Below are 18,523 nucleotides of genomic sequence, written 5' to 3' on the forward strand. Positions count from 1 at the left end.
AACTGTCTTCCATCTCGACACTCCCCAAGAAATGGATCTTTAACAACATCACTCAACTGATATCTCAACGACAGACACATTCTACATATCTAGGTATTCAACATTTACGCAACCAACACAGTATTCGTTGTTGAGACCGAGCCGTCACAATGGCCTCCAATTCAGAACCCCAACGCGAGCAACATGAGCCAGTTGCCATTGTCGGCATGGGTATGCCCAATACCATTTCCTTCTACCCCTTCAAGCCACCCATAGAGAAAAGAAAGCCCTGCTAATCTTTCAACCAACGTATAGGATGCCGTTGGCCCGGCGGTAGCCACACTTCAGAACAGTTCTGGAACTTCCTCTGCAACAAGGTCGATGGCTGGAAAGAGTTTGACGACCCACGCTTCTCGTCCAAAGGCTTCCACCACCCAAACTCCGACCGCCCAGGAGGCTTTGCCATGAAGGGGGCATTCCTGGGTCGGGATGATGCTAGGCTGTTTGATCACAGCTTCTTTGGGATGACCCAACTAGAGGTGGAGACAATGGACCCTTCACAGAGAAAGCTGCTCGAGTGTGCTTATGAAGCCATTGAGAGTGCTGGCGAGTCGCTCGAGAGTATATCTGGGAAACGGACTGGTGTTTTTGTTGGCAACTTCTGCCTTGAGTAAGGATTTGACTTTTACCTTCCACGCTATAAGATACTAGACTGACCAGAATGAAGCCATTGGACATTGCAGTCACGAGACTGGGATAATCCGAGACCGTATGCCTTTGTGGGAGCAGGCACCAGCATTCTTGCCAACAGAATCAGTTACATCTTTAATCTCCAGGGACCAAGGTATGATCCACTGACCCACGCAATCTTGCGGTCTATTGCTAACATATTACTGCAACAGCTTGACCATTGACACAGCGTGTTCGAGCTCCATGTATGCCGTCCACTGTGCTGTCAATGCTATCCGTGCCGGAGATTGTGACTCTGCTATCGTGGCTGCAGGCAACTGGATAGCAGACCCTACGGTCCAGATAGCCCTCGATAAGCTCGGTGCTTTGTCTGCGTCGTCGAGATGCCACACCTTTGATGCCAGAGCCGAAGGCTATGCACGTGGAGAGGGATGGGGAGCCATCTACCTGAAGAGACCCTCGACCGCTTTGGCGGATAACTCGCCTATCCGAGCTTTTATTCGAGGCAGTGCTGTCAACTCTAATGGGAGGACTGGTGGAATCACGAGGCCCAGTGCTCTCGGCCAAGAGACGGTGATTCGTGAAGCATATCGCAATGCTGGTGGCCTTCCGTTCAAGGACACCAGTTATTTCGAATGCCATGGGACAGGCACTTATGTGGGAGATCCAATCGAAGTGTAAGGATGATCTTCCAAACCATGAATTGTGTTGGTTGCTAACAGAATATTGCAACAACAGTGCGGCCGTGGGCAGGGTCTTTGCCTCGGTGCGAGAGCCAAAGGACCCACTCCTTGTCGGATCAGTCAAGAGCAACGTGGGACACGGGGAAGGTGCAAGTGCTCTGGCGTCCATCATGAAAGTGGTGCTGGCTCTGGAGCGCGGTGCGATTCCGCCCGTTTACGACCTCCAGACACGCAACCCCAATATAGACTTTGACGCCGCCAATGTGCAGCCCGTCACGGAAGTTACACCGTGGCCCGAGGGAAAGATCCGACGTGCGTCTATCAACTCATTCGGATACGGTGGTGCCAATGCGCATTGCATCATCGACCATGTCACCAACGTCTGGCCGGATTATGTCGCTCCTGGCGTTTTCAACAAGAGTAGGACGGTGACCAACGGTCATACCAACGGCCATGCCAATGGGCATACAAACGGATCGACAAACGGTCACACAAATGGCAATGGCAATGGCACGTCAAATGGTCATCAGAACGGTTCTGTCCAACACAGTCCCGTCGTCAAGATCAAGACGACTGCCGTGCCCGGGGCCAGCACTCGCCAATCTGTTCTGCTGCCTCTCTCAGCGCACAATGAACAATCCCTCAAGCTCAACATCGAAGCCTTGGCCAAGGCTCTTGACCAGTTCCCCTTGGCCGATGTCGCATACACACTCGGTAACCGTCGGTCTAAATTCGCCCAGCGATCCTTTGCCATTGTGGACAAGGATAATGTCGCCAACGACCTTCTCAGTGTAATCGACAAGAAACCGACCAGAGCTCCGCTGCATACCGCCAGTCTTGGATTCATCTTCACTGGACAGGGTGCTCAGTGGCATGCTATGGGGTCGGACCTTTTCCAGTACCGCATCTTCCAAAACACCATCCAGCATCTTGACCATGTCCTCGGCACGCTCTCCAACGCCCCTGCGTGGTCGTTGTACGATATTCTCTCTGGAAACTGCGATCCCTCCTTGATCCAAACCGCCGAGGTCTCACAAGCTGCCTGCACGGCTGTTCAAGTCGCCCTTATCGACCTTCTTGCTTCCTGGTCTATCCGTCCTTCAGGTGTGGCTGGGCACTCATCTGGAGAGATCGCTGCTGCCTATGCTTCTGGTCGGATCACTGCTGCCGAGGCCATAGTCGCTGCTTATCTCCGTGGCCAGGCTGTCTCCAGAAACAAGCAAACAGGTGCCATGTTGGCTGTCGGGCTTGGATTCGATGACGTTGTCAAATACCTCGACGGCAAAGAGGACGAGGTCAAGGTGGCTGCCATCAACTCCCCTGGTAGCGTGACCCTATCCGGAGAGGAGCCCACCGTCGACAGCATTTCGGCGGCCATGACAGCGGATAGTGTGTTTAACCGGAAGCTCAAGACCGGTGGCAATGCCTATCACTCACACCACATGATCCCCATCGGCCGCGAGTATGTCGAGCTCTTGACCGAGGGGACCGAGCACCTTCGTAAACTTGGCCTGGCCTCGTCCGATGATGCCGCCCGCTACCAGCCCACACTCTGGGTCTCCTCCGTAACTCCCGCGAAGAGCACATCCGGTCTCGGCAGTGATGATCTCGCTTCCTACTGGAGAGCCAACCTCGAGTCCCCAGTTCGTTTCTCAGAAGCGGTGGCAGGTCTGGTGCAGAACGCCGACGGGGTTCCTATCCACGCTCTCGTCGAGATTGGACCTCATCCTGCGCTCAAAAGCCCTCTTGAGCAGATCCTGAAGGCAGCGGGTGTTAAGAATGTTGCGTATGCTGGGTCAACACTGAAGCGAGGAGAAGGCGCTCAGACATCGATGCTGCAACTTGCTGGCTCGCTCTTCGCTCTGAATAGTGAAGTGAACATTGCGGCCGTGAACGCGGTTGAATCTTCCCACGATGGGAAGGGAGATCTGGAGCATGGCGTTACCTGTGTTGACCTACCACCGTACCAGTATACCTACGGTGGTCTCAACTACCACGAGAGTCGGGCAAGCAAGGAGTATCGCTACCGATCTATTCTCCGACACGATCTTCTGGGATCCAAGATTGCGGGCAATGCCAAATTTCGACCACAGTGGCGAAACATTCTTCGTCTCAAGGACGTTCCCTGGCTCGGTGACCACAGGCTCTTGCCTGATGCTGTTCTGCCTGGTGCAGGGTATCTGGCCATGGCCATCGAGGCTATTGCCCGTATTCACAACGAGCTGCCTTCCAATCCCCCCATCGAAGGCTTTGTGCTCGCCGACGTATCCATCAAGAAGAGTTTGGTCATTCCAGAAGACGATTACGGCGTTGAAGTCTTGACCAGCTTGGAACTTGTTGACGCGCAGACACCAGCGTGGGCCACCTTTTCCATCAGCTCCGTGGGCAGAGAAAGCGAAGAGTGGATGGAACACTGCACTGGTAGAATCAAGGTCGCTCTTGAGGGCTCAGATGACTCCGTGGAGAAGACTGCTGTTGTGCCCACCACCCAAAGGGCTCTTGATGGGCGGGTTTGGTATGAGAAGTTTGCCGAAATTGGTCTCGGTTACGGAGAGACCTTTCAGCCAATCTCTTATATCCGCAGTGATCCCACATCCAACGTCGCAGTGGCAACCCTCAACTTGCGGTCTACAGCCGGGCTTATCAAGGATGGGGAGTCGGCCTATCCCTTGCACCCTGCTTCCCTTGATGGTGCCATTCAGCTGGGTCTGATCGCCTGCCACGCCGGCCGTTCTGAGGACGCCACCACGGCATTCGTGCCGGTCCAGCTTCCCCGGCTCTATCTGTCGAACAATATCAATGACTTGGCCGGAGACAAGTGCACCGTTGTGGCCCATGGAGAAAAGCGTGGTATTCGTGGTGCTCATCTTGACTTGCAGTTGCTCGGGCCTAATGGTGAAGTGATGCTTGATGCCGAGGGTCTTCGGTGCATCAGCTATTCCAGTGCAGCCAAGACCACCGAGGACAGAACCTTTAGCAGCCCTTTCACTCGGCTGGTATGGAGGCCTGACATCCGCACTCTGCGCAATGGTCGTGCTCGCGAGATGTACCCTCCCCCAAGGGATAACGTCAAGAAGGCACCATCGTGGGGTATCACCAACAAACTAGCCCACTTTGTCGTTTACAGCATGTACATGATGTACGGCACGCTCCCTGAGGATGACATGCCTAAGCCCTCAGGGGATGTTGGTCATTTCTTCGACTGGATCAAGCGAAAGGGACACAACGACAACTCTGAACTCATGCAAGAAGCTCGGGAATATGCCAAGCAAGGTCTTCTTCTCAACAAGATCGACGAGCTTGTCAGCGAGGCCCCGGATGTCATTGAAGTTCAGGCTGCCAAGTTGCTCCATGACAGCATGGCCGACATTCTCTTTGAGCGCAGGACCGGTATTGATGTGCTCATCAGTGAAGGTCTCTTGACCCCATTGTACAAGGAGGGTCTCCTCATGACGGGTATCTATCCTCAACTTCACAATGTTATCGCTGGTGTTGCTCATAGCAACAGCCATCTGCGTGTTTTGGAGATTGGTGGAGGTACAGGTGGCGCCACCCGGATTGCCATGAAGGCCTTCAATGGACCTAATGGTATCAAGTCTTACAAGGACTACACCTTCACCGACATCTCGGCCGGATTCTTGTCCGGAGCCCGCGAATCCATGGCCGACTTGCGGGATGTCAACTTTTCCGTGTTTGACATTGAGGTTGACCCTGTTGAGCAAGGATATGTTGAGAAGAGTTATGATCTTATCATCGCCTGTCAGGTGCTTCACGCCACCTCCAACATGAAGAGGACTTTGACCAACTGCCGAAGGCTTCTCAAGCCTGGTGGACAACTCGTTCTTGTTGAGACGACGGAGAACTTTATCGTTCCAGGTGTGGTGGTCGGTACCTTTACGGGCTACTGGAGTGGTATCCCTGACGGTCGAGTGGATGCGCCTTTCCAAAGCCTTGCATCTTGGGACCGGACTCTCAAAGAAGCTGGGTTCCAGGGGCTAGATGTTGTCTTGGACGACTTCCCCGAGCCTCACAACACAACATCCGTCATTCTCTCTACTGTACCACCAGAGGAGTTTCCTGTCTCTGGAGAGGGCACTGTTCATCTTCTTCATTCGGGCAGCGAGGCACCTGCACTTCTTCAACACCTTACTCAGGAGTTCCAAAGCCGCGGCATTACTGTCAAGCCCGGCACCCTTGACGGCATAGGCGAGCTTCCCTCAGAGTCTCGTGTGGTGGCCCTCTTCGACGATGGGCATCTCCTTCTCAACGCAAGCGAGAAGGACTTCAGCAGGTTTCAGCAACTGGTCAGGCAGTCGTCAAGTCTGGTGGCGATCACGAGCTCTGGAGTAGCCAAGGGCCTGAGTCCAGATGCTGCTGTCATTCCGGGACTGCTCCGTGTGCTCCAGAACGAGAATCCCGGGGCTCAGTACATGTCTGTTGACATTGCGGCCGACAATTTCACCATCGAAGCGGCCGAGGACCAGCAACACTTTGCCAAGTGCATCGCCGACTACGAGTCTGAGCTTTATGGCGCTACTCGGTCTCCGCCGATGGACGACCTCGAAGGCAACCCCAAGGATCGTGAGCTTTCCTGGCAAGACGGTTACTTTTCCGTCAGCCGTCATGTCCCTGATACAGGGTTCCACTCCCAGCATGGCCTGGATAGCAAGAAGTTCAAACCTGATACCATGCCTCTGGGCAGCCAGGGTGCGGTGAAGGCGACATTTGAGACTCCTGGTGTGATCAACTCATTGTGCTTCGAGCCATACAAGGAGATTCTTCAGCCTCTCCCAGCTGGCTTCATTGATGTTGCTGTTGCAGCTGTCGGTCTCAATGCTCGAGACCTCGACACCTGGACGGGTCGTTTGGACAGCGATCACTTTTCTTCAGAGTACTCAGGCGTCATCACTGCAGTCGGTGCCAACGTTGACGGCCTGAACGTCGGTGATCGTGTGTGTGGTTTGGGCAAAGGCCAGTTCGGAACTGCCACCCGCGTACCGGCTGCCTTTGCAAGCAAGGTTGAAGATGGAGATGATCTCGTTCAGATGGCGTCCTTGCCGCTGTCTTCTGTGACAGCAGTCTATGTGCTGGATCACGTCGCTCATATTCGCAAAGGCCGGTCGATTTTGGTTCAGTCTGGTGCAAAAGATGTCGGGCTCGCACTCATCTCTCTTGCCAAGGCTAAGGGCGCTCAGGTCTTCGCTACTGCAGAGACCAAAGAAGAAGCCAGGTTCATTGTTGAGAAATGCGGCTTGCTCGAGTCTCATGTCTTGGCTGGAGCCACAAGCCTGGCTGCTCTTCAACATGCGGCTCAGCTGACAGCTAGAGGAAAGTTCGACGTCATTGTCAGCACTGCATCGAGAAGCCATTACCTGGATTCGTATCTGCAGGTATTGTCGTCAGTAGGTCATTTGGTGGAGCTGGATCCTCAGGCTGTCGACTCGACACAGTCTACCAGCATCAAAGCTTCCTATAGCTCAGTCAACATATTTTCTGCCGTCGAGTCGGACCCAGGGCTTGGCCAGGAGCTCATGCAGGCTGCCAATGAGTACTATCGTCAAGGCATCGTCACTCTTCCTCCCAATGTGACGACCACCGATATCTCTCAACTCTCGACTGTCATTGGCGGCTTCAACAACCTCATTGGCAAGCTGGTGGTGAGATTTGACAACCCAAGCAGTTGGGTGCGAATGATTCCCGCTGCACCAGCTGTCACATTTGATCCTGATGCTGCCTACGTCATCGCTGGCGCTCTCGGAGGTCTCGGTCAGTCTCTTGTTCGCTGGATGGGTGACAGAGGTGCCCGGCATCTGGTTCTTCTTTCTCGTCGTGATATCTCGACTGTGCCTGATGCTCAAAAACTGGTCAACACTCTCGCCAAGCGCGACATCCACGTCGAGTCTTTTGTGTGCGATGTGAGCAGCAAGGAGCAGGTCGACACTGTGATTCAACAAATCTCGGCTGAACGTCCCATCAAAGGTGTTGTTCACGCGGCGGTCTCCTATCTGGACCTCACCTTTGACAAGCTCTCGGCATCAAGATGGAATGACGGTCTCTCAGCCAAGGTCCAAGGAACCAAGAATCTCCATGAGGCCACCTTGCCCATGCCTCTCGACTTCTTCGTCATGACCACCTCGGCCTTGTCTGTTTTTGCGTTTGCCACACAGGGTGCCTATACCGCTGCCAACAACTTCCAAGACGCATTTGCCCGGTATCGACGCAACCTCGGTCTCCCTGCCTCGACGGCCTCTTTCAGCTTGATCAAAGAGGTCACAGAAGTCGGCACCAGCGACCTCACGGTGGACCTCTTTGAGCGCAACAAGACCCTCACCTTGACAGAGTCGCAGTTCCTGACCATGTTTGAGCCAGCATTCCTCAACAACACGACACACACAACTGCTGGAGCGGCGGCCTGGTCTGGCAAGGACGATGATCCGTTGTCGGCAGCCAACTTGCACACCTACATGGACCCAGCAGCCTTGATGACCAAGAAGCGACAAGACACCTCATCCTCCCAGGCAACACCAAAGTGGTACACCGACGCCCGCATCTCCCTCATGATGCGCGCCTTCCTGGATGCCCAACATCACGAGTCAGCCAGCTCCGGCGCGGCTCTTGATACAGAAGGATCAAAAAACACGCCTGCCTCAATTAGAAGGAACTTTGAGGCGGCGGTTGCGGGCGGTGACAAGGCTTCCACAGTGGAGTTTGTAGAGGACGCGATTACTCACGTGGTGGCGGACATGTTGTTTGTTGATGTGGAGGGTATTGACCCGGCCAAGTCGGTGGCGGACTTGGGAGTGGATAGTCTGATTGCGGCGGAGTTGAGGAACTGGTTTTTGCAGGCGTTGGGGACTAGTATTAGTATGCTTGATTTGTTGGACCCGAGTGTGAGCATTAGTTCGAGGGCGGAGGGGATTACTGAGAAGGCGATTGAGGTGAAGGGGTGAAGGGGATGAGTTTGGGGATGGCGTTTTGGGGTGATACAGGGTTGGGGCGTTTGGTCTGTGATTTACCTTGAGGCGTTAATCCTTTTAGAATGATTGAATGATTAGATTGATACACGTTTTCACCAGGTGCTTGATTCTTCTATGCCACACACGTAGGTACCTATAGAGCATTCTGCCATGCTTTTAACTGCTACTTCTGATTCGACACCCTGCAATCTCCTCAATTCCATGTTACTGATTCACTCGCAACCATGCCAACTATCTTCCTATCCGCTGTGTTTTGGGCTGACATGTCCTACGTCAGGATCATCAACCCGTCAATTCTGGAACCGCGCTTAGAGCTCAGAGGGACCCTCAAGAGAATTCTTTTTCGCCACGCGGCTTCGAGGCGCATTTTCCGATCCTTCATCACGCAAAGCTGTTGCTGGCTGAATTTATTGTTCCCCCGGGTGCCATCTTCACATCATTTCAGGGTTTCATTCGCCAGTTCCAAGGCCCTGGCGGTTTGGCCATCCAGGTCGAGATAATAGACGAGATGGTCGGCCGCCAGAAGCATCTCGGGATGGTCAAGGCCCAGAACATTCACACCTGTCTGTAAAACATGGTGCAGAAGATCGAGTCCTTCTTCTCTTGTGTCCGGCCCTTCCATCAGGCTACTGGCCAGGTTACTCTGGCACTCCAAAACGAGTAGATCTTTGTTCCCGACCTGCTTCTCGGTCTCTTGGCAAACCTCGCGCCATCACAATATTGCCCCGGCCAGGTTTCCCGTTTCCCGCAGGATGTATGCTAGACTTGCCTTGTACTGTAGTGTATCCGTGTGATGCCTGCCAAGTACACGTTCACTCCTCTCGACCACGTCCGTCTGCATGACCACTGATCGATCTCTTTCGCAGGTGGTTGCTAGTGCTGTGGCAAGGTGACTTTGGCTGCGCATGGTATTCGGGTGGCCCTGTCCCAGAATATCCATACGCACTCTGAGCAAGATCTCACCCAACTCAACCTCGTCGCGTACGTTTAGTTTTCATACTCCGAGCAGCCATACTAGTAAATCCATGGTAGACATTGTTTCCACATGACCCTCACCAAAGTGTTCTTTTTCCAGTGTCAAGCACTGTTGAAAGCAAGCTGTCCCTTCGTTGTAACCACCATTTACGACGTGATAGTATCCAACGTAGTAAAGAAGCCGGGATCGTTCAATATCAATCTCTCTCTGTAAGCCAGAAGAGCTGCTCGTAGACTTGTAGTTGAGAATAAGATCTACATGTGGCAAGAGTGATTGACATCAGTGTCCACCAATCAGCATTAGAATCCTCCAGCCCTTTGGGAAAGCGCCGCTTAATTGAACGAAGAGCCGCGAATGCCCAGTTGTTCTCTTCATCAAGGCCGTCTGTTTTGAGCCACCACCTCGTGGCAATCTGGACCAAACGATGGGTGCTCAGGGTCTGCCTCGGTGGGTTGCCGTGGACATTAACCAAAGAATAAGCGCGTAGAATAACCAACGCCTCCCCGGCATCATCTTCTGTGATTGTCTCTTGCTTTCAGGCTGCCTTGATCATCACGGTAGTCGTAGTCAACATCCTGTACAAGTATAACAGGAATGCTCTGATTTTGAAAGAAGCTCACAAGATAGAGCAATTTGGCGGCATGCGGATTTTGTTTGGCGACAGCCCTGAACGAGATAGACCAGGTTTTGGTGACTGACACAAGAGACTTCTCCTGACGACCGTGATCTGTGAAGTCAAATGACAGGAGCTTTGAGCTGCGTAGTATTGCTGCCGTGGTATTCCTCTAGATACTCGCCGATGGTTATCTCACGCGTCGAAATATATGCCAGCGCTTGGGTCAGTGTCAAGGGAATGTGCTCTGACGCTTCGACCAGCTTTCTTATCACCTCATCATTCTGTGGGAGCCCTTCTTCCATTCGTGTTTTGACCAGTTTTGGGATTTTGATAAAGGCTCTCGGACTCGAATTGGTCACCCGCCTTGCAATGTCTTGTGATCTTGTTGTTAAAGAGCAACCTGCGGCGAGGCTTTTGTGGAATGCAACCCCATAGTGTCTTGTCACTGGAGACGTGGTCCTGGAAGAGGCTCTTTGGGTCCTCGACATTGTCAATGACCATGATCCAGGGGTTTTTGTATTGGTATTGTAGCCGGTCATGAACAATCATGACTTTGTCGCTGGTCGAGTCGCTCCGTTCAGTCAAACCGCGGTGGTTTGCAATGAGAGTAAATGACTCTTGGAGCCTGGTCGCTGTGGCGGCGTGGATCCAGAATACCGAAAGCTTTCCCCGCGCCCTGCAACAGTATTCCAACGCAATTTGGGATTTCCCGATACCCCCAAGACCACAAAGGGCAGCTTTGGGTTGGCTGCCGTCTTTGCCAGTGAACGTTTGGTCGAGGTTTTCAACGATGGAATCTCTACCGACGAACGATGGATTTCGATCAAATGGAACGAGCCAGAAGGGATTTGACTTGTTGTCATCGGGTGACGATTTCGACTCCCCAGAACCAATGAGCCAGACGACATGAAATTCCGGAACGTTGATGTGTTGCTTGATTGCAGATTCAAGAGTGTTGATCTTTTGTCGAGGACCAAGCTCACAAATGCCTTCTGGAATCGGCGACCGACGGGAGAGCTTTCTCCAGCAATGCACTCAGCGCATCTGCTGCCTGAGAACACTCCTTGATGACAAGAACGAGACTAGCTGCCGTGGGAGACTAAAAAACACCAGCGATGGCCCGGTCCTTGATTTTATCCAGTCCGCTCACAATGAGCGGGAGCTTCGCCTTGGCATGGCGGAATGCTCGCGGGATTTCATCGAGGGTGCCATGGAAGTCAGAGAAGCCTTTAATTGTTTTGGAACCCACTTCGATGAACTGGACAATCGCAGTTGCCAGGCCGACGGCTGTCACTGGATCCATGTGTGGCAATGAAAAGATGATGACTGGAAGTTAAGTGTAGCTGCCAGGCCCAACGACCCCCGCCTCATCTGGGGGGATTTCTAACACAAAATCTCCTCCAATCAGATATATCGACGCTGATTACGTACCCTGCCTTCCTGTAGAACCTTCGCGCCGGACCGTGACGCTGTTTGTCTTCCATAGGTACCTAGTAATATTTCGGTACCACAGAAAAGGTCCTTCCTTGGGGCAAGTGTAGGTCTTCAATTATTCTTGTTGCTTTGCGCTTTATAATCAGTGTCTATCACCTAAATGCCTTATTTCCAAACACGCCTTACCGCTCGCATGGTCAATTCACCCGCCCTGAACCTTTGCAATGTCTGTGCTCGCAGAAGTCCCGTCACTCGAGGCAGCCGCTTCTTCATCCCTCTTCTTCGCTACGCCTGGTTTCTTAATCGGCTTCCAATCAAGCACAAATGTGACAAGAAACGCACAACTGGCAGCAGCCACACTGATGTAGTATGTGTTCCTGAGGCCCAACACATATGCCGCAAGTACCCGTTCCACAGCTTCTGGACGCCCGATCCTTTCCAACACCTGCCGAATCTGCGATGCGCCACTGTTCAGAATAATCGCAGGGTCAATTCCTGGAGCATCCCGCAGCATGTTGGTGATCAACCCGTTCTGAAAGACAGTTTGCGACACGGCAATGAATACCGCTCCCCCGAATGCCTGGAAGAACTGGACACATGCCGTGGCTTGCGCGATCAGTTCTTGAGGCAGACAGTTTTGCACGACGACTATTGGTGCCTGGAAGCAGACACCGGTTCCGAATCCCATGATGATTTGGTATCCGAACCACTTTGCAAAGGGGGTGTCGATCCAAAACGTGGCAATCAGTGCAGCGCCAGTCGTGAGGAAGGCAGTTTCAACAAACATGACGATGTTGTATGATCCGATGGCCGTGACGATTATACCACTGAGCACAGACGATACGACCATGGCTATCAAGAAGGCGAGGAGCTTGATACCTGCCTCGACTGCATTGTTGCCCTGAACAGCTTGGAAATACAGTGCTGTGACCAGCTGTTAGTGAGTTGGGCACCTCGCCAAGACACCGAAAAGACTTACACAAATAATAGACCATCGGATAGAATGACGCGCCAAAGAACATGGCAAACATCATAGCCGCAAAGACGTTTCTGTTCCTGAAGAACTGCGGTGGAATGATCCCCTTGTCCTGCTGCCAAACCTCGACTCCCGCAAACACAGCACCTCCCACACTCGCCCCCACGAGAAGGCCAATGACTTTCGAATCACTCCACGGATACTCAAGCCCTCCCCACTGCAACGCCAAAAGCAACATGATCACGCTGGGAAGCATGATTACCGTGCCTACCAGATCCAGCTGCAAAACCCTCTCCATCCTCTCCTGCGCAGGCAAACCAGAATCAGGCTTCTTGACCCGGAGAAAGAAAATAATGACCGCCATCGCCACGCCTCCAATCGGGAGATTTATGTAGAAGCACCACCTCCAAGTCACCTTCTCGGCAAAAACACCGCCCAGCAACGGCCCGGCCACGCTTGATATCCCCCAAAGCGCACCAACCCCACCGAAAGCAGTCGGTCTTTTCCGGAGCGGCAGCAAGAGTCCAACGATGAAAAACGACCCGCTGAATATGCCTGCTGTACCCAACCCTGCGATCGCCCTGCCAACGATGAACACTGTCGAAGTCGGTGCCACGGCTGAGATCAGACTCCCCAGCTCAAAGAGAAAGACGGCGCTCAGGTAGGTGATTTTGATGTCAAAGAGTCGGTAGATTGTTCCATAGAGGGGTTGAAGGGCGGTCATGGTGAGAAGGTAGGAGGCGCCATACCAGCCGATGTCGCGGGTGGAATCGAACTCGGACGTGATGGATCCCAAGGCCGGGGCGATAATTGTCTGATCGAGGGCGACGAGAAATATGGCGAGGCAGAGGGATAGGAGGACCAGCCAGAGTTTGAGGCCGTGAGGGTATTGTGACTCGTCATCTTCTGAGAGAGCATCGTTTTCGGTGGGTGTGGTAGTGTGTCCTGAGGCCTTCATGATGGCTGATGGAGCCAACTGTGTTCCATTGCTCCCGCTTTGGGGACCGGCGGTGAGGACGGTGGTATCTGGGGGAAGCTCATCCTGAAGAGGTTTTGCGGTGGCAGCCATGTTGGGCAGCGTGTGGTTGGCCAAGATGTATAAGCATAACGGATTTATTTGGTCATGGCGAGGTTAACTAAAGTAGGTCAGTTGACTAAACAAACACTACCGCGAGGCGGAGGGAGGGACACTAGGAAACAACCACTCCAGATGTGAGAGAATGGGCACCATTGTGTTTCTGGGCTTGCGTCTGTGTTGCGGCCCGCTCCACATTCACACCAGCGCATTCGAGCCTATGTCCAAGCTTCCCGGACAGCACCAATGGCAGGAGGGAATTCGAACACATTCTCCATATCCTTTCCACGTCGACACTCTTAATAATCAACAAGCTTCTCTCACCCCCTATGAGACATGGGGTGTTAGGTGTACACCATGTTTCGGCCGAAGGCATCCCTGGGTTTCGGCTTTAACCACGCCGCGAGTTTCTAATCTGTCAGGGGCAGCGTCCGCTAGGATCACACCCCTGTGTCAATATCGAGCTGTCGTGGCTGCTGCGCCGGCCCCAACCCTGACAACTGGACTGAACCCCTGACCCCCTGAATCACTGAGCCCATTATTGTTGGCTGATGAATGAACGAGGAGACTTCTCAAGCCATTATCCAAGAAAGAGATACTATTGAGTCGAAGCTAGATCTGCCATTCTGTTTCATGCGTCATCCATAATCAATATCAAACTTTCTAGATGCCTTTCATCTTTGGACTTGGAAATGTGGGTTTGGGGTGTGTTGCAGGTCGGCGTCACCAACACGATCGCATTGAACCCGAAGACATGGGACTGGATAGGTAGATGATCGGCACTACCTACACTGAGGTTCTGGGTTTGAAACAAGCTTTGTGCAGGGCATGCACATATGGGTTGTGTCCATCAGAGCCACACCCAAGCCAAGTGTGAGACATCGAGGTTACCAAAAGCCAGCTAAGGACGGTGGTGAAGGTACAAGGGATTTCTTGCAGACAGTTGGCTAGACCCACAGCAAACTACGGGTACCTTACTCATCTCCACGTCTTTGGACATTCCTCCCCACACCAAGATCCGCTCAGCTCCCGTTACCCCTTAATCACAGCCCTAACACCTTGACTGCCCCACACCGGGAAGGGGTTGAAAAAGTCATGGTCCCAAGCAATGTCCGCTTCTGTTGTTGCGTACAGCTCCATGGTTGGGAACACTCGATTTACCAGAAGAGCTAAAAGGACGTAAAGCTCACAGTACGCGAGGCTGGATCATGTCAGACAGGGTATCTCAGAAGACGGAGGGGGTTGGATGAAGTTACTCACTTGATACCAATACAACCTCTGCTTCCCTTGGAGAAGCTCAGCAATGCTCGGTCAAGGTCCTTCCGATGCTGATTCTTCTCATCGAGCCACCGTTCCGGAATGAAGGAGTGGGAGTCGGGGAAAATGCTCTCGTCGTGATGAGTGATCACGGCAGACATGCCGATCGCATAACCCCTGGGAATCACGTACTGGGCCTTTTCTTCCTTGTTGGCGCCCGGTCGCTTCCAGGTCCCTTGATAGAAAAGGTCCTCGGTAGGAGCAACGCGAGAGCTGCGGCTGGCGAGACCGTACGACAACCTCAGACCCTCGTAAAGGACAGCACCCAAATAGGGAAGCCCCTCCAACGTTTTCCAGTCTGGCACTTCGCCATTGTTTGCTCTCACAGCCTCCCTCACCTCATCTGTTAGTTTTCTCAAGATCTCCGGCTTCGTCAGGACATGATAGGTGATGACCGTCAACGCCCAGCTGACCGTTTCCGTGCCTGCCACAAAGAGGGAAAAGCCTTCTTCCACCAGGCGCTGGAGCGTCTTTTCGGCTGGCGGCAAATCCTTGTTTTGCAAAACCGAGCCGAAAACTGTTTTCTCGCTGTCGTCAACACCTTTGTCAAGATTTGCTTGAGCACGCTTGACGTAGTTTGGCATGTCGACGATAAGCACGTTAAAGAGAGTCTCCATGTCTTCTGACAGACGGCGAGTGAACCTAATTGTCTGTCAGTTCGGATGCAAAATTAGAAGTCAAGAGGCCAAATTCTTACATGGCCATTGCAAACCCGGCGTGTTTCAGCCATGGAATGAAACGAAACAAGTACACCAACTTCAGCTGCGCATACAGAGGCTCTCGGAAATTTGGCTCCCAACCTTTCTGAGCTACCAGTCCCAAGTTGTCACCGAGGCAGTAGCCCGTGATGACATCGGTGGTAAACAAGCTCAAGGCGGTAGTGACGTCGAACGGGGCCTCTTTTCCGACCGTGAGAATCTTGTCACAGAGACGCTCGGCCAGATCTCGGATGGTCGGCTCAAGACGGAAGACTTGGGCGCGAGAAAAGAACTTGTTCAGGGCGTTTCGGCGCACGCGGTGGAGGTCGTGGCTGGTTGTAGAAAAGGTCGCGTTTTCGGCACTGAAAAGGGTTTTGAGTCAGTGATTGGGAACTTCAAGGTGAATGTTGGCGTATTTTAAACTCACACGCCACTGCCTCGCACTTGATGCATTGGCTTGTCTCGCTTTCTGCTGCCTCCTGCGTATATCTCGTCAATGAAGTGACGATCAGCGCAGTGGACTTCGTGAGGATTGATCCGGACGATTGGTCCTGGAATAGTGTCAGCCATCGAATATTTAACCATAGACTGGCACAAATCACAAACCATATTTATCGTGCATCTTCTGGATCTGCTTGGTGTAGAGCCCCGACCTCACAACATCGTACCAGAATTCTGGTATGTATGTGGCCCTCGATAGCAGAGGTCCAGGAATGTGCGCAAGAGGGTGGAAAAACAGATTGTAGATCACCTTGACCAGGTGATAAGCCAGCCATGTCCCAGAGGAAACAAGAACAAACGATGTCAATATTTCGCCCGCTGTCCTGTTTCCACTGTAGGAGACAAACAGCTCTTGCAATGACGGTGACATATTGTTGAATAGTGAGGCTGAAATGAGCAGGTGATTTCAGTTCGAGACAGTGGCTAGGTAATCTAGAGCCTCAAGACATAGACATGTCGGATATGTAAGACCCAATCTAGCACATGAATGCGGGGGGCAGCATCTGATAGACTTGTCATGCAATGAGTACAGTGGCTATCTGCAAAGCGAAGCGACTAGGAGTGTGCTAACCAACTCGGCAGGAAATTCACCCTTGCTGAGGGGAATTTAGCCCGATCATACTTTGAGGCTGCTCACACTGGCAGCAGGAAAAGCCCACGCTGAATATCTCCCGGACCCGCAGCACGGAAGATGGACCACCCCGCCCCGGCCCGTGGACAGGGGTCCATCGGGCATCAGGCTGCATAGCGTAGATAAACATACTTAGCATTCGGCCGAGACTGTGAGCAGTACCTAGGTACCTACCTTGGCTTGAAGAGCTGTATGATTGGCCGTTAACCGCCGTGCAACCTGGATGATACGCGTGTGGAGACTTGCCACATTTGTTGGTTTGGGGCGCAAAAAGCTCAATAATACTCATGGTGAATGAAGACGTCTTATCCGGCTGAAGTGTAGATCTTCCTTCAATCGGTCATGAGTGAATAAGACGGCCCGGTGACGTTCTGGATAATCGACCATATCCTAATGATCTAGGCGGTACCTTTGAGCGTAGCGGCATGTATGTGTCAACGCATCCGGAGGACCGTAAAATAGGAAGGTAGGTTTGATCGTCTGCAGAACTTTGGGCGGTCGGCGGTGGCGAAAATATATCAGTTCAAGTAGGTATATACTCAGGTAGTGAGGTTAGTTGCTGTTCTCATTCATTACTCACTCTGTCCGTCCATTCAGCCACCAGAATATGTGATTACTTGCCTATATGCTCGGAATTTGTATCTTTGCAGATAGTGTGATCAATTAATCACCAATCCCTCTCACTACACCATTTTTTAATCGTAACATAGGTACACAACCTCGTGGCTGAAGCCACCTGACGTCACCAAAATGCTTGTCCCCAAAAGCACTCACCTCAATACCTGTACTTTTTTCTATCCGTCTACTTACCACACACCTTCCCTGCGCATTACCCAATCAGGTAGTCCTGGTATTGACCTGTGTTCTGACACAGATGTTGACTTGCGCCACGGACCATTAGCTCTCGTTGTAAGAATGTGCAACGACAACACCAGAACGGGAAGTGAGCATATAATGGCGAGAGTGCATCTCACGTTATCTATCAGATGATATTAAATGGCTGGTAACCAGTCGAGCATGGGGGTCCTGCGATTGCGTATTCGTGTATCATCAGCAATGATCACCAACATCGAAGCAGGTTGTCGTTGCTTGTTTCTCTCATTGGATGAGGAGATTGCTACCGTCCAGGCAGGACCTTCGATCAGTCCATGCATGTTCACGATTTAACTTTAAATCATGGGTTCGTGGGGGTTTGGTTCTAGAGCCCAAGTTGTTATCTGTGTACCATACGTAGGTACGTACCTGACCACAAAGGTGATTTGATGGATTGAAGTCGGGGTTCGGCGGGTAGATAAGTCGTTGTCCAGTTGAGTAAACACATGGGAATGACACGGAGATGCGTGCGTTCAATATAGAGGACGACAGACGTCCAGATGCGGGAATAGGTGAAAGCCAACTTTCTGCCACTAACTCCATTAGTTCATGCCAATATGAACCTGCTTGAACAATACCTTCGTATCAGTCGTGGTTTGATCTAAGGGTACGTGGACCGCAGGTAAAACTTCATTTATCTGACCCAAGCTTGTTCCTACGTCTTGTGATGCGGGCAGACGGCAGTTTGGGCAGCCCCTCCAGTTGCGAATAGTGCTCTTGACCACCTAACACAGAGGACTCGGAACATGGCCCACCTCGAAGCATTGGCTGTCCATCCTGTGCTGGCATACTGATCAGTAAGTAGGGTAGCGAGAGACATACGAGCAGGCCAGGTAGAAATCTTGTACGTAAAACAGCCTGGGAATGCATCTGCACACGTCGTTCAGGGAGCAATATCTCGCCGAGTGCTGACAGGAGTGGATCTCGAAACTGGAAGTTGTCGACAAGTTGTGGACATCGCCTTCCGACTCCCCGTTCAGGGGCAAATAAACTTCCATGAATGCCTGCTTTGGGGTTGGAGTGCAGAGCTCGCTTTTTCAGATGCAGGACGATCCCACCCCCCGGCGATGGGGGTGTTGACTGGTGGGGGGCTCGGC

The 18,523-nt window shown here is 52.4% G+C and overlaps 5 protein-coding genes across 5 annotated transcripts; 1 reads left to right on the forward strand and 4 right to left on the reverse strand.

Moving 5' to 3' along the window:
* Positions 1–34: 34 nt before the first annotated feature.
* On the forward strand, positions 35–8,459 carry QC764_610330 (Type I Iterative PKS). Its single transcript, XM_062949513.1, has 5 exons — positions 35–210; positions 295–649; positions 707–823; positions 882–1,346; positions 1,408–8,459. The coding sequence occupies exons 1-5, from the start codon at positions 150–152 to the stop codon at positions 8,300–8,302; spliced, it is 7,893 nt and encodes a 2,630-aa protein (XP_062798264.1). The 5' UTR covers positions 35–149; the 3' UTR covers positions 8,303–8,459.
* Positions 8,460–11,020: 2,561 nt separating this feature from the next.
* Positions 11,021–11,224, reverse strand: QC764_610345 (uncharacterized protein; the record flags this gene model as incomplete). Its single annotated transcript, XM_062949514.1, has 1 exon — positions 11,021–11,224. The coding sequence occupies one exon, from the start codon at positions 11,222–11,224 to the stop codon at positions 11,021–11,023; it is 204 nt and encodes a 67-aa protein (XP_062798265.1).
* A 333-nt stretch (positions 11,225–11,557) lies between these two features.
* QC764_610350 (uncharacterized protein) lies at positions 11,558–13,656 on the reverse strand (the record flags this gene model as incomplete). The annotated part of the gene is made up of 2 exons (XM_062949515.1): positions 12,335–13,656; positions 11,558–12,279 (listed from the first exon to the last, which is right to left on the reverse strand). Exons 1-2 carry the CDS (start codon positions 13,398–13,400, stop codon positions 11,558–11,560), a joined length of 1,788 nt encoding a protein of 595 aa, XP_062798266.1. The 5' UTR covers positions 13,401–13,656.
* A 549-nt stretch (positions 13,657–14,205) lies between these two features.
* Positions 14,206–16,292, reverse strand: QC764_610360 (uncharacterized protein; the record flags this gene model as incomplete). The annotated part of the gene is made up of 5 exons (XM_062949516.1): positions 14,206–14,607; positions 14,667–15,365; positions 15,421–15,783; positions 15,849–15,972; positions 16,028–16,292. 5 exons carry the CDS (start codon positions 16,290–16,292, stop codon positions 14,439–14,441), a joined length of 1,620 nt encoding a protein of 539 aa, XP_062798267.1. The 3' UTR covers positions 14,206–14,438.
* A 1,090-nt stretch (positions 16,293–17,382) lies between these two features.
* Positions 17,383–18,060, reverse strand: QC764_0100720 (uncharacterized protein; the record flags this gene model as incomplete). The annotated part of the gene is made up of 3 exons (XM_062941074.1): positions 17,383–17,411; positions 17,796–17,953; positions 18,038–18,060. The coding sequence occupies 3 exons, from the start codon at positions 18,058–18,060 to the stop codon at positions 17,383–17,385; spliced, it is 210 nt and encodes a 69-aa protein (XP_062798268.1).
* Positions 18,061–18,523: the final 463 nt, after the last annotated feature.

This window comes from Podospora pseudoanserina, chromosome 6 (genome assembly GCF_035222485.1).
Source record: "Podospora pseudoanserina strain CBS 124.78 chromosome 6, whole genome shotgun sequence".
NCBI classification, from domain to species: domain Eukaryota; kingdom Fungi; phylum Ascomycota; class Sordariomycetes; order Sordariales; family Podosporaceae; genus Podospora; species Podospora pseudoanserina.